The sequence below is a fragment of the Stegodyphus dumicola genome, chromosome 5, assembly GCF_044657685.1.
Source record: "Stegodyphus dumicola isolate Sdum_Otavi_A_Nest chromosome 5, ASM4465768v1".
Lineage (NCBI taxonomy): Eukaryota > Metazoa > Arthropoda > Arachnida > Araneae > Eresidae > Stegodyphus > Stegodyphus dumicola.
This window is the reverse complement of record NC_140772.1, coordinates 233,607,741-233,621,942: the sequence shown is the minus strand read 5'-3', so window position 1 is coordinate 233,621,942 and position 14,202 is coordinate 233,607,741. Positions and strand designations below refer to the sequence as shown.

At 28.9% G+C, this 14,202-nt stretch overlaps 1 protein-coding gene across 3 annotated transcripts in view; it reads right to left on the bottom strand.

The window, feature by feature from the left end:
• Dhc36C (Dynein heavy chain at 36C) overlaps positions 1-14,202 on the bottom strand; it is a 338,056-nt gene that overhangs the window by 151,060 nt on the left and 172,794 nt on the right. For all 3 annotated transcript variants that reach the window (XM_085817779.1, XM_085817780.1, XM_085817781.1), the window contains exons 33-35: positions 13,186-13,308; positions 10,281-10,376; positions 5,909-6,037 (exon numbers count right to left, since the gene is read on the bottom strand). In XM_085817779.1, coding sequence (XP_085673905.1) covers positions 5,909-6,037; positions 10,281-10,376; positions 13,186-13,308 — 348 coding nt within the window. The remainder of the gene's footprint in view (positions 1-5,908; positions 6,038-10,280; positions 10,377-13,185; positions 13,309-14,202) is intronic.

The window sequence follows — 14,202 nt, the reverse complement described above, 5'->3', positions numbered from 1 at the left end:
AGAACAACATGTACGTTTGTTTCGGGGCGCCATGGGCAAACAATTTGTGTTTATGGATGACAACGCCCGTCCTCACCGTGCAAACATCATAAGTGAATGCCTTCAATCAGAGGATATCACCCGTATGAACTGGCCAGCATTCTCACCGGACTTGAATCCAGTAGAGCACGTGTGGGACATGCTTGGCCGACGAGTTGCAGCCCGTCAACCTCCTCCTACACGTCTACCGGAACTTCGGAGAGCATTGCTTTTTGAGTAAATATAAAAATTTGTAATATCCGCCAACATCAGATCGATAATTTGATACTCAGCATGCCTAGGCATTGTACGGACTGTATTGCATCGTCTGGGAGATATACAATGTATTAACAATCATACCAACCATGTAATATTGGTTTTTTGTAAATAGGTTTTTTTTTGTAATTTGCTCCAGGGAGAAAAAATCTCTAATTTTTTTAATAATATCAAACATATAGCATCTTTTATTGCTCTTTACCTTTTGTTTAATAAATAAGCTTTACAAATAAGTCACATTTGTTTTGCTTCTAACTCTTCCTTTGCCTGATTTTGCATTATCCTTAATTTATGGACATGAGTGTAGTTACAAATTTCACTGGTAAGTTTAGGTAAGCAGCAATAGCAGCAGGAACTCCCAAAATTGATGCCATTCTTAGAAAGCAAGCAGGAAAAGGAGCAATTATTGATCAAGCAACGCGATAAAGAAGTACATATTTGATATCATCAAATATGTACAGACTATAAGAGGTTAGAACTATATGTACAACTATAAGAGGTTGTTAGAATTAAGAACTTTTTTTAGAAGATGTAGATAACCCTAATGTTTCACTAACAGAAAGACTGTGGAATAACCTTGCAGAATTGGAAACTCTTCTTTTTACAAATATAGCCACAAAAAAGCTGCAATCTGAAGAACTGACAGGAGGCGAGAATGGAAGAATGTGATGTTTGTTCTTTCTGAAATGGAGGGTTTATTGCAGAAGGAATTATTTCTTCAATGAAAAAAAAAGAAACTAGTTTGCTAGACAATGAGATCTTGCTGTGTATATGTAGATCCAATACACTGAATTTTCTTGAATGACTAACAAATTAAAAAGGCAAAGAAGGCCATCTATGAACTTTCATTAAGAATGAAATTATTCTCAAAACAATTGGAGAATTCGAATCAGAACAGTCAAATTGCAGACATCACAACTGAGTCTTTACCATCCCCTTTCAGCGGTGAACTAGATTTCGGGAAATATTTTTGGATAATATTGAAAAGGCTAAGGCAAAGCGAATGAAAATAAAGAACCACAAGCCTTTAGATATAAAAATGAAAATATACAAACAAGATTTCTACATGGCTTTTGAAGAAATAGAGAAATATCATGGTGCTTGCAAAACACCTCTATTAGAACTTATAAAAATCTATCCTGAAAAGTTAAAAGAAGTAGCCCTAACAGTAACAGCATCCTACTCAAATTAGTGTGGAAAGACTTTTCTCAGCTCTGAAGTTTATTAAATCAGATCTATGGCCCTCCAACAAAGAATATCTTGCCAAAGCTATAGTGTTTCTTTCTTAGAAGTAACTAATGCCAGTTTTTCCATTTCATAATAAATGCTAATTAATATAATAATTTGCTATCCCATAAGTTTTTTCTGTAGCAACTATTACTTCTTTTACATTAAAAAAAAATAAGCTGTAACCCATGTGTATATGTTTACATATATATGAGGGAGTCTGAGTCAGAGTCTTTAAAATTCCAGGAGTCGGAGTTTTTCCTACTGAATCCCCAACCTTACCCAATGTAATAGCCACAATAGCATTTTTGTGAAGGAAAACATTACCCTAAGGAATTACTGTGTGAGTGTAGGAAGAGATGGCAGGACTAGTGCCTTTTTGATTAAGTACAATGCATGGGCATTGACAGCATAGGAAAATATGTCGAAGGATCTCATTTGAAAAGGTTTTAAAGTAACAGGCATCTTAAATGCAACAGATAGAACAGAAGATGATATATTGTCAGAAAACACACTATCAATAGAAAAAAACAAGAACAAAAACTACTGCTACATGCACATCTGCTTGTGACGACATCAACAGTGAAATCTGTTTTAGATAACATGTGTTTAAAATAGCTTATAAAAATGGTCAACAAACAAGTTTGGTTGTGAGGTTGTGAAAAAGAAAAACCTCACATGGTTGAGGTTTTTCTTTTTGTATCCATATTCAGTATACATAAGAACTATAAATATAGTTTCTTTATGGTTATTTCAGAAGCAAACAAATAATGCTAGATAGATGAAATGAATCAGTACTTCAGTTTGTCTCATTTTTTTTTTTTTTCAACTGGAATGTAATACATAAGGTAAGATACAACTTTGCTTTTTTGAACTATTCTGTTATTTACAGTAAAAAGCTAAAATGAATTTTTTGGTTTCAAAGAAATAAATAAAGATGTTAAAATTTTGAGTAATTTGTGAAAAATTTAAGGCAATTGTGTTCTAGCTAATTTAAACATAACTGATTTTGACACAACAGAACATATTTTTTGCTTCTTGATTTATTCTATATTTGCTTCTTGATTCTAATATTATCAATGTAAAAATATACATTAAATATATGATTTTTCTAAAGACATTTTCTAAAATACAGTTTTGGAAAGACTGAAATGGAAAGAAAGAGAAACAAATGAAAGTGATAAACAATTGATTTAAGATTAAATAAATAAATAAATAAATAAATAAAACATCAAAATCAGTTAAACCAGAAAAGGTAAAACTGTTTATTGTTGTGAATAAAAATTAATTACAAACTCTTATCATACTTATGAAATTTAACACATTTCAAACATGTGTTAAATTTCATGAGTATGATAAGAGTTTGTAAAACATGATATATTGTTACCATTTTTGTAATTAGTTTCCTATTTTTAGTAGAATGGAAAAATAAAATTGTTCTATATCCATGTGCAATACAGCAACAGACTTATTTGAAGAGACAGCTATGCCGGAAAAGTTAAAACACAAAAGCATGCACATTTAACATTTAATAAATAGATATCTCGTAATTGTACTCTTTTGCATCCATAAAATCGAGAAAATACCAGAATGTTCTTGTGCATGATTAAAAAGCTTATAAAAGCTGGATCAAAATATCTCAGTTCAGTTGCTTACTTAGTGCTGTTATTGATTGTAGCGAATTTGCGGTGAGATCGGATTAGCTTTCTCTGTATTCTTTCTGTATTTAACGTTTTAGTAGTTTAAAATATAACTACTGTGAGATATTGTGATATTGTACAAATATCTCTGAGAAAATTTCAGCATTTTGTTTTATTTCTTGGGATAAGAATAAATTTTATTAACTTTTTATCAACTTGTGCATTCAATCCATTACGAACCCGTACGCACACAACAGTATCATTAAATCTTTTTATTTTAAAACTGTTCTCATGATACAGGTGTTAATTCATTAATTTAAAAATTATACTTGTGTTACAGTAAAGATATCCTTTTAAAAATGTTACTGTAAATATATCCCTGTCATTAAAATGCTATTGTAAATATATCAATATTTTTAAAGAATTCCAACCAGCTAAATACTTTAAATGGATTATTACATGCTTGGATTGGTTTTAGAAAATCCAAATGGTTTCAACATCTAAATTATGTTCATTTGCATTAGTGTTACAACATATTTAAGATTATAAACATAAATTAAGAACTATGTACATAGTGCATTAATAAGTTTTTTACAGATACTTTTCAATTTCATTTCTATAATTTTCTTGCTCCTATCATTTAACTTCTCAGATCTTAAATTAATGACAGTTCAATTGCAAATTTCCTTTTTTGCATACAGAATTTAGGCATTCACATTCTCGAGTCTCTTTTTTTATTACAATGTTGACTTGTTTGAAATTTTCATAATTTAAATGAATAATGGTTTCAAATGTGTTTGTGTACAGTTTTTCTAATTTTTTCTTTCAGTCACTTTGTTTTGTATTTTTTACAATTTAAGTTAGGTTGTTTTTAAATTTTATTATTATTTTCTATGCTTGTAATTCATAGAGATGGCATGTAAATGTGACTCTTGAGATTATGAGACCATTAGAAATATAATTTTACAAACAAACAAAAACAATTTGTTAACAACAGTTGCAATAACAGTTTGTAACAACAGAATTCTTCCCGACATTAGTTGGGAAGAATGCTGTTCGGCATTCATTAATTGTTTGAGTTTAATGGTTTGAATACTAATCCCCTTGATAATTTCTATTTGAAGCATTAAGTACATGGTAATTAATAGTTTACCAGTATTGCTACCTTTTTTATTGTCATTATTTTTTAAAATTTAATTAGTTACAAAAATTTTTACTTTTTCTAGTTTTAATACCACTTTTATCAAATAGATTTGATAAACTAGTTAAAGCTTTAATAACACTTTTATCAAATCGATCTGATAAACTAGTTAAAGCTTTAATAACACTTTAACTAGTTTATCAAATCGGATCTATGGCCCTCCAACAAAGAAAAGCTTGCCGAAGCTATACTGTTTCTTAGAAATAACAGTATTGCTACAATTTTTATTGTCATTATTTTTTTTAAATTTAATTAGTTACAACAATTTTTACTTTTTCTAGCTTTAATAACACTTTTATCAAATCGATTTGATAAACTAGAGAAAGCTTTAATAACACTTTAACTAGTTTATCAAATCGGATCTATGGCCCTCCAACAAAGTAGAGCTTGCCGAAGCTATACTGTTTCTTAGAAATAACTAATGCCAGTTTTTCCATTTCATAATAAAAAGACTGGTTTACATCTTCAAAAAATTTTTTCCACTTCCTGCAACAAGACACAATATATTTGCCATACTCATTTTTCCTCAGATAGAATAAGCTATTTAAAAAATTATTTCTTTTGAACTAAAGATTTATATATATATATATACACATACAGAGAGAGAGAGAGTGTATGTGTATATATATATAGTATATGTAAATGCATGCCCCTATATACAATGCAAGGTTTGTGCAAAATAAATGTGTGTGCATTTATATTTATAAAGTGATGAACAACAAACCTGTGATAATTATGTGTATGTGTTGTGTGTGTACATATATATATATATTATATGTAAACACATGCCCCTATATACAGTGCAAGGTTTGTGCAAAATAAATGTGTATGCATTTATATATACACACACACATACACATTTCTTTTTCTCCCCCTGTCCCCGCCAAATACAGGGCACATTGCATTGTATATTTTTCTCTTTCCCTAAGGTGAAAAAATATGTAGACATAGCTTTCATTACAGCATTTGCTAGGGTATCAAAGTGAGCCAATTAGTAATGGCAAATGAAATGGAATACTATTTTTTGAAAATGAAACAAAGCAAATAAACCTGGAATACAAGAAAACAAGCAATCTCCACTACAAAGCAAGCTCAAAGCTGCATCATGAACTAAACAACTTTTGTTTAATAAATTCTTTGAAGAAAGTAACATATTCATTGACCCATGCATCAAAGAGCAAAACACTCAACAACTGCAGACCATTATCAAAAACAAAAGATGAAAGATGAGCGATTGAATTCTAGCACCCAATAACTCTTAACGACACGTTTTCCATTAAACAATATTTTTTTTTTTTGATGAAATTTCACTAGGAGGAGCTTACGGCATTTGCCTTACAGTTGGATTATATAGGTCTTGCTAATGGTAATTACTTTTAACTGGTACATATATGCACTTTTTCATTTGACCAGATAATATACTTTCAAAACTTTTACAAGTACAGCAGCTTATTGATTTTACTGTTAAAAAACGAAAACCTATTTTAGAACATTAATCAAAATATTGATAATAATAATAAAGAAGTTTAATGGAAGGGAAAAATACTTCTTTTATAAACTGATAATCATAAATTTGGCCATCTGCAGGAAATGGGATTTCAAAAATCAAATCTGTTGCATGAACTCCACCATCAGGCAATCTGCACATTTGATAAGTTTCTGGTGATAATTTACCCTAAAAAGTGAAAAGTATCAATTATAGTAATAACAATATTATTTGAAAAAGACAGACAAAAAAAAAAAAAAAAAAAAAAAAAGGTTAATTAAATAAATTTCTCATTTATATATCATCAAGTATCAAGTCCTTTACAATTAATAATGAAATTTACAGCTTGTTGGAAAGGAACTTCTTTACTACGTAACAAAAGAGAGATAGAGAAACTCAATTTAAGAAGAAAAAGTTTCCATATTTCCTCTTTCTCTTCACATAATTTCCCCTATTATTTTTTAATTAATATTATATATATGATGCACCGCCCAAATACTTACATTAAAACTGAAATTTTGTATGGTATGTATCGAATCCAAACTTCTGGAAATATTTTTTGCAATAAAAAACCTTTATTGATACTGAAAATACTGTCAATCTCCACAATACTTAAAAATTGTCCAATGCTTCAAAACCATTAATGGAATAAAATATTTATGACATTGAACAAGTAAACAGAGCTATTAAATTTCATTTAAGATTTCAGTCAAAAATACATTATTACAAATACAAGTTTAATTTTTAGAAGCTCTTTTCTTCTTTAATGTAACTTTACAGTATATCATAATTGAATAAACTATGAAGCAGGTTGATTTCCTTTTACCTTCCCATTTAAGAAATCTAAATAACGTTAAAACTTATTAAAATTTTAACACAGAATTATAATTTTACTTGATAAATGACCAGCAGGCAAGAAAAAGAGAAAATAGAAGGGGCTGACAAAGATAACTATCATAGATATTTATAGCTAAGGTACTAGGGTATGAATTTAATATAAATTTTCTGCATCCTTTTGGTGTTAATATTTTAAAATAATATCATGCATTTATTCTCTTAAAGAATTTCAGCTTACACAGATGAGGATGAAATACAACAGAAAACACAGATTAGGAACTGTTGGCAAAGTAACACTAATCAGATCAGAATTATTTTTCTGCTAAACTGCAATACAAAAATGTTCATAGAATGAATGTATTCATTGCAAAGCTTTGCAACTAAAAAAGAGAGCAAATTAATTAATATATATGTATATAGCATAAGAATGTAAAGATAGAACACAAACGGCAATCCACTAAGTGGCCTTTTAAATAGTATAAAAGGGTCGATCCTCGGACTCAGCAGCATTTTCTACTGTGATTTGCCAAGAGAATGAAACAAAGGTTATATGAACCATGAAATGGCCAATATGCATTTTGTTATGGCTTGGGGGACAGGAATGCATGTGAGGCACAGAGACTTTACTGGGACCGATTTCCGATAAGATGCACTTCAAATTGGAAAACATTCGAGCATTTGTATCCCAACAGCTGTGTGAAACAGGATACTTCACCACAGCCAAGCAAGACTCAGGGTGTGAAAGGAGGGTCAGGGCACCGTAACTTGAAGAAGATATTCTGCGTAGGGTGAATGATCAACCGGGATGTAGCATGTGAGTGATTTCCCTGTGCTGTAAACATGTCCCAAATCCACCAAATGATGATTTGCTGTGTGCTACAGAAGAAAAGAATGCACCCCTATTGTAGACAGAAGGTCATCAGTGGACTATCAACCACATGTCGATTTTGCATGCTGGTACCTCCATCAGAATGCAGAGCAGCCAGATTTCGGTGCACATGTTCTGTTATGGACGAGTTCTATTTATGTAGAAGTTGTGATGGGGCATGCGGTTTCATAGATGCCCATGTGTGTGAGTTGTGGGTATTAGAAACACCTATAAGGGTGTTTTTTATACCCACAACTCACACACATGGGCATCTACGAAACCGCATGCCCCATGTCCTCATTCATTCCAGTGGTAGTTCTCCATAAATGTTTGGACAGGGATGCTTCCTGACCATTTGGTTGACCCATAACTCATGCCTTCTATTGTTTGTATGACTTGCTTTACTAAAAGAGAGAAAAATGTGACAACTTGCTCAGAGTTACCTAAATGGTGGATGTGAGCCAAAGCTGATAATACAAACAATTATTTAAATTATACTTTTTGATATTATTCTTTAAATGAAAGTTATAATATTCAGGATTTAAAAAGAGGCAAATAATGAAAACATAAAAGAGCAAAAGAATGAAATTAATATACATGTTTTTAAAGGATTGTTTGATTGTTGTGGTAGATACTTTCTAAATTCCATTGCGAATCAAAAAATAAAAATGGTTCACATCATGATTTACTCATAAATTCTGCCAATGATTAAGTTAGAAGGAAACGAAAAGCTTTGATACACAAGTAGTTTTTTTTATTTTTATTCATTTATTTTTTATTTACTAGGATAGGAAATTTTGCAATTGAAACTGTATGTAAAGTTAGAGGCTAGCAGATTTGAGTTTGGAGAATTTATGAAAGAGAGGAACACTTAATGAAGATAAAAGTGGTAATCACTTTTACATGTACTGTTTATATAAATAACAAAACATTTTAAACATTTCTGAAATTTTTTTACATTATTTCACGACTTTTATATAAGATAAATACACAGATACATTTTGGTCTTCAATTCATCTAAAATTTAAAATTCTATACAGTAATAACAATATATGCAAAATTTTGAAAATGATTACTTAAAACTATATTATCAAATTATTCTGTGATTAGCAACATTTAATCTGACCATTAATACAACAGAATGCCTATACAGTAAGACCCCGCTTAACGCGGGGGGATACGTTCCATCAAAGTAGAGCATAATGCGAAACAGCGCTAAACGAGGCTATCTTTACATGTAAATATTGGGGTTAGGGGAAAATGGCTAGGAAATTGGTTAGGTATTAAATTTAAAAAGTATGTTTTTTTATTAATAAAAATAAAACCAAACATTTATTTCTTAAAGCCCAAATTAATACCACATTATTATTTCTTGCAAAAATAAAAACAAAATATAAATAACAAAACGAATATTCTTAAAAAAAAAAACAAATAAAATTCTATGTCAGTCATATTTAGTTAGCCTTCCGCGTTTTCAGTGTTCTGCCTTTTTGTGACAAAAGCATCTAATGTTGTTTGCCTTTTTCTTTTGCGTTGTTCTCTTAAAAGTTCTTCATAAACGGATAGAGCATCTCTAACACCACGCCTTACTTTTGAGCTCCTGTCAAAATTCGGATCATTTTCAATGAATTGATCCATTATTTCAGTTATGGTAGACAAACTCCTTTTTACAAACGCCATCGAAAGTTCTTTTTGCTCTTCTTCTGAATCACTGCTGTCAACATTTTTGTTTTCTTCTTGTTCAGTTAATTCCTTGAGCTCATCATTAGAAAGACTAGCCGCTGCTTCTTGAATTATTTCTTCGACATCTTCCACATTTACCCCTTCAAAATATCTCTGTACAATACCGCACCAAACAAGAAATACAAGTACACTCTTTCGGATACGTATTTGAAACCTATCGCTGCATAATATTTCGCGGAATCACCGTATGCTGCGAGCGATTTCATGGAATCCCCGGGTTGAAATAAAAGAGTGCTAAACCGAAACAGCGCTAAACGAAACAGCGTTAAGCGGGGTCTTACTGTACTAAGTAAATCTTGCCAATGAACTGATGCAATCTGAAGAAATATTTATTAGCAATATGTATAATGTTTTTAGCATTTATGCAATACTAACATATGAGAATAAAGAAATTATTTCTTCATCTAAAGCAGCATTTCTTAAACTGTGGGTTGCGACCTGCAGCAAGGAGTCAACAAAAAGTTTAGCAGATTTGATATTTCTTAAACTTATAATAATTTTACAATTACCAAATATTTTTATACAGCATATCTAAAAGTAGATAAAGATAAGCTAATACAGACAAAGAAAAAAGGAAAACGTTTTGATGCATTCTTTTTATAATATAAACATTCATTTTACTTGCTTTGCACTAGATGCTGTCATTTCGACTGTTACTTATTTAAAATTTTCACATTGCTCTGTGTCTTAAAATTTGAAATTAAAGTTAATGACCTAAAACTGCAATAGTATATTACAGTACAAGTGAAAACATTGGCAGTTTCACACACGCATGTGTCGGATTTGCGCAATGCTTATTGGGTACCACAAAATTTTCTTAAATATTATGGGGGTCTTGGGGTCGCGAAAAAAATCTGTGAGAAAAAGCGGTCACAACTCAAAAAAGTTTAAGAAACCCTGGTCTAAATTAAAGAGATTAATGAAAGAAAGCTAGTTTATTTTTTCAAAAGACTGCACAAATTTATTTTTAATGTTAATACTCACTGACAAAAGTTCCCTAAATATCATATCTAATTCAACACGAGTTTCTTCATTTGTTGTAGCACACAGGGACCATGTAGCAGCAAAAAAGAAGCAACACTATGAAACAGATTAAAATTTTAAAAAAATACACAAACACATGATCTTTGGGAATAAGTTTTAAATATGAGTAAAAGATTAAAAAAAAAATTAGGTACTTCAGTATTAGAAAAACCACTCCTGCACATTTTGGCAATATTTGGCAGATACAAAAGAATGATGAGTTACAGCTGCAAAATTTATTTATTATATGCAGATTTTATGTTTTACTAATATTTATTCCAAAAAATCAATCAATAAGATTACTTAAAAGCGGGTTTCTATTTTCTTTTGTTCTCATGGAAATTTTGTGGTGATCATTTAACATATTCAATGTGATTGTTCAATTTAACAGTTTTGCAAGAAGATACTGTATTTCTACAGAAATGTTACTGTAATGTTTTTTACTGCATGCAAATACCAAATGTGTCAGTTTTAAAACTGACTTTAAGAACAAAAATATATTATGATTTATGAAAAATATATCATATTTATCTCTAAAAACCATTGAAATTTTATATAAAGTAAAATAAAAATAGGCAACATTATACATTAAAACTGAAGAATTGTTGTATGCATATTTGTCACAGTTTGGTGCATTCTTAGCATTTGATGACTTCTTCTAAGGTGGATATAAGTATCTAAAATGTTATAAACCAGAAAAAAAGTTAAATGTAGATAAAATACATTCATCAAATTTATATTAATAAACTTCTGTTTTGGGTTACTATACAAACCATATTATTTACAAAACAGAAACATCAATATTTTATTGTGCTTAAAAATAAATTATTTATTTGAAAAAATGCTTAGTCTTATTTCAAATTAATGCAGTTTTACTATGAAGAAGGGGCAAATCAAATGTCTGCAACATATGAAAACTACTTACAGTCATACTTATCTTATATTTTGAAAACAAAAAAGTTAAATTAAAAAACATAAATTGTTTAAATTTTTCTACTTGATATAAAATGATAAATTTATTAGTATACAGCATTTTATGAGATGGCAGAGCCACCATGTAAGTAACATGTATTTAACAAACTTCCATTTTATGAATGATTTTTATGGATGAATATGTTCACAAGAATAAAATATTTCTATATTAAATTTCAATATGAATCCAAAAAATAAAAAAAAAGGAAACACAAAATTTATGAATAACATTAAAGTGATATTTTTCTAATAAAACTGACCTAAAATAAAATTTAAGCTTTGCAGCTTCAGAATATTAAAAATCTACTTGTTGGCTCATAATGTAGAATATTGTCAGTTCACAACAAAATATTTTAATTGGACTAATATGTCAGATTACCATAGCCCAGGACTTTCTATGATAGTTAAAAACAATATATGTTAAAATAGTTTTTGACATAATTGTATGAAAATAATAAAAGAAATTTTGTTTTTAATATCAATATAACTTTCAAAAAATGTTTCTATCACCATTTTCGAAAGAAGATATATTTATGCATGGACATGGATCCTTTTTTAATCTAAAAAATCCATTAAAACTTTGAGTTTATAGTGTTAAATTCTTCACACCAAATTAATTAAGGAAAGTTTTATGGCACTTAAAATTTTCCTAAATATGCAAAAAAATTCTTTGATACAAAAAGATCATTTATTATAACAACATTTCATTTGAATTTTGCAAAAATTTATCTTAAATATTTATCTTAAATAGTTGGAAATTCGTATGCTATAAAAAATGTTTTAGTACCAAAAGAAGAAATATACGGAAAAATTTACAGATCAGTTAACAGGAAAACAGTGATTAAGAAGCACTTTATTAGTATTTTCAGTACATTTATTCACTCACAAGCAGTTATATCATTGCAGAGATATCAAACTTCAATTAAATACTGCAAGAACTTACAATGACAGCAAAATTAGCATATATTTTTTTTAAAGGGTATTTGCTTTTTTTGTGTGTATGTGTGCCAATTGATGTTACCTAAAAAAATTTAAATTCACTAATCTTACTTAAAAAATTTTATTTCTAAAACTAAATTGAATATTAGTGCACAAATTAATAACCCAAATTAAAAATGTTTCAATTCATGTATACTTCAGGAATACTTTAACTAAAAATTCAAAAGAAAATACCCATTGATAATTAAAAATCTAGCTGTTCATAAGTAATACCATGCATCCATTTCTGCTCTAATGAAGAACAGTGAAAACAATTTATTTATAGTTACCAGATTTTGAACAACTTCCGACACAGTTCTCTTAGCAAGCTGATTACACCTCATTTTTTTTTTTTCAGAATGCAGACTTAATCAATCATTTGCAATCAACAAAAAATAAATAAATGAATTAAATTATGATCAATATATAAAAGAGGTTCAATAATAAATTCAGGTATAAAATTACCATTTTGATGTTCAAAAAAATATGAGCTCTAGCGAAATAAACACTTGAAAGTTGTATTTTATGGATACTGGTAATATTTTAATGTCTATGCATAATTTAAGTATAAATATCACTTTTCAATTTTTAAGTAATTAATGAAATGACAATACCCAAAAGCACAAATAAAGTATTACAACAACAGTAAGTTAAATGTAAACAATGTTTAAGATTATTATAAATTTCCAATTCTATAGATGAATAAAGAGCAAACTACACTGTTCCAAAATTAGAATAAGCTTCAGAAATTATGCAGGTCCTGGATTCAACCAGACCTTAAAACCAGAGTTTAAGGAAAAATTACAGAAAAATATTCAGCAACTTTCTGCTTTAAATTTAGATACTAAGTTTATTCTCCAGAAATACAAAATTTTTTTCATTTTCTTTTCTGAAATCTTATAAAATGCACACATACTTTCAAGAATATAAAAACTTGCATTTCAGGCATTTTCTGAATCCAAGAAAAACCATCAAATAAACAGTCTAGTAGATTCATCAAAGATTTAATACGATTTGCATCAGTAGTAGGAGAAAGTTCCTATTAAATAAAATGCAGTATTTCATTGGACATATTTTTACTTTTTACTAAGAACAAGGTTTATTATTTAGTCCAAGGTTTAAATTTAAGGTAATAAGGAATTAAAACAAATTTAAAGAATAAAGATTAAGGGAAAAATCAAAAAATCCCAAAGCAACAGCAGCACAAATTTTTAGAGAAGAGGAATGATGATACTCACAAATCTAATAGCATAAAAGTACCTATACCTTCACTAGTTGAATTAATCTTTACATTTTACAAACATATTTATAGACAATACTATCTCAGAGAATTTTACAACATCCTCATTTTTAATAAAAGCAAAGAATTCTTGTAAGTATTTATTCTCACTAACACATCAATAAATTAAAATAATAACTTTAAACTATTCATAATGTACTATTCTAAGTTTTATGTAACTAACATCATGGCAAAAATATGAATCTAGCTTTTGTAGCTGTTTTCATTTAAATGTATTTTTATATTCTGCTTTATGTTTTACACTATGTTAATACAGAAAGTTACATCTTTTAAGTGAAAAATATATACAAAATATTGTAAAGACATAACTTGGTTTTTTTCTCAAAATACAGATGATGAAGATTGATGGTTTTAGTGTAGTGCCAATGATTGGCTATCTTTTTATGCTTGTGTAATGCATATCACATTTCTGTTAACTACCTATAATACACAGGTGGTTTGGTGTGATGCAGATTATAACTTTTAAAAGCAGAAATATTCATAAATTAATAGAAACTATATTAAATATATAATATTCCAATTTGATTAGCATTTTAATTAAAAGTAATAATTATGTAAAAAGAAATTATTGCACTGAGAATAGTCATATAATAATGTAGTATGGTTACTGTATAATTTTTCTCACAAGTGCTG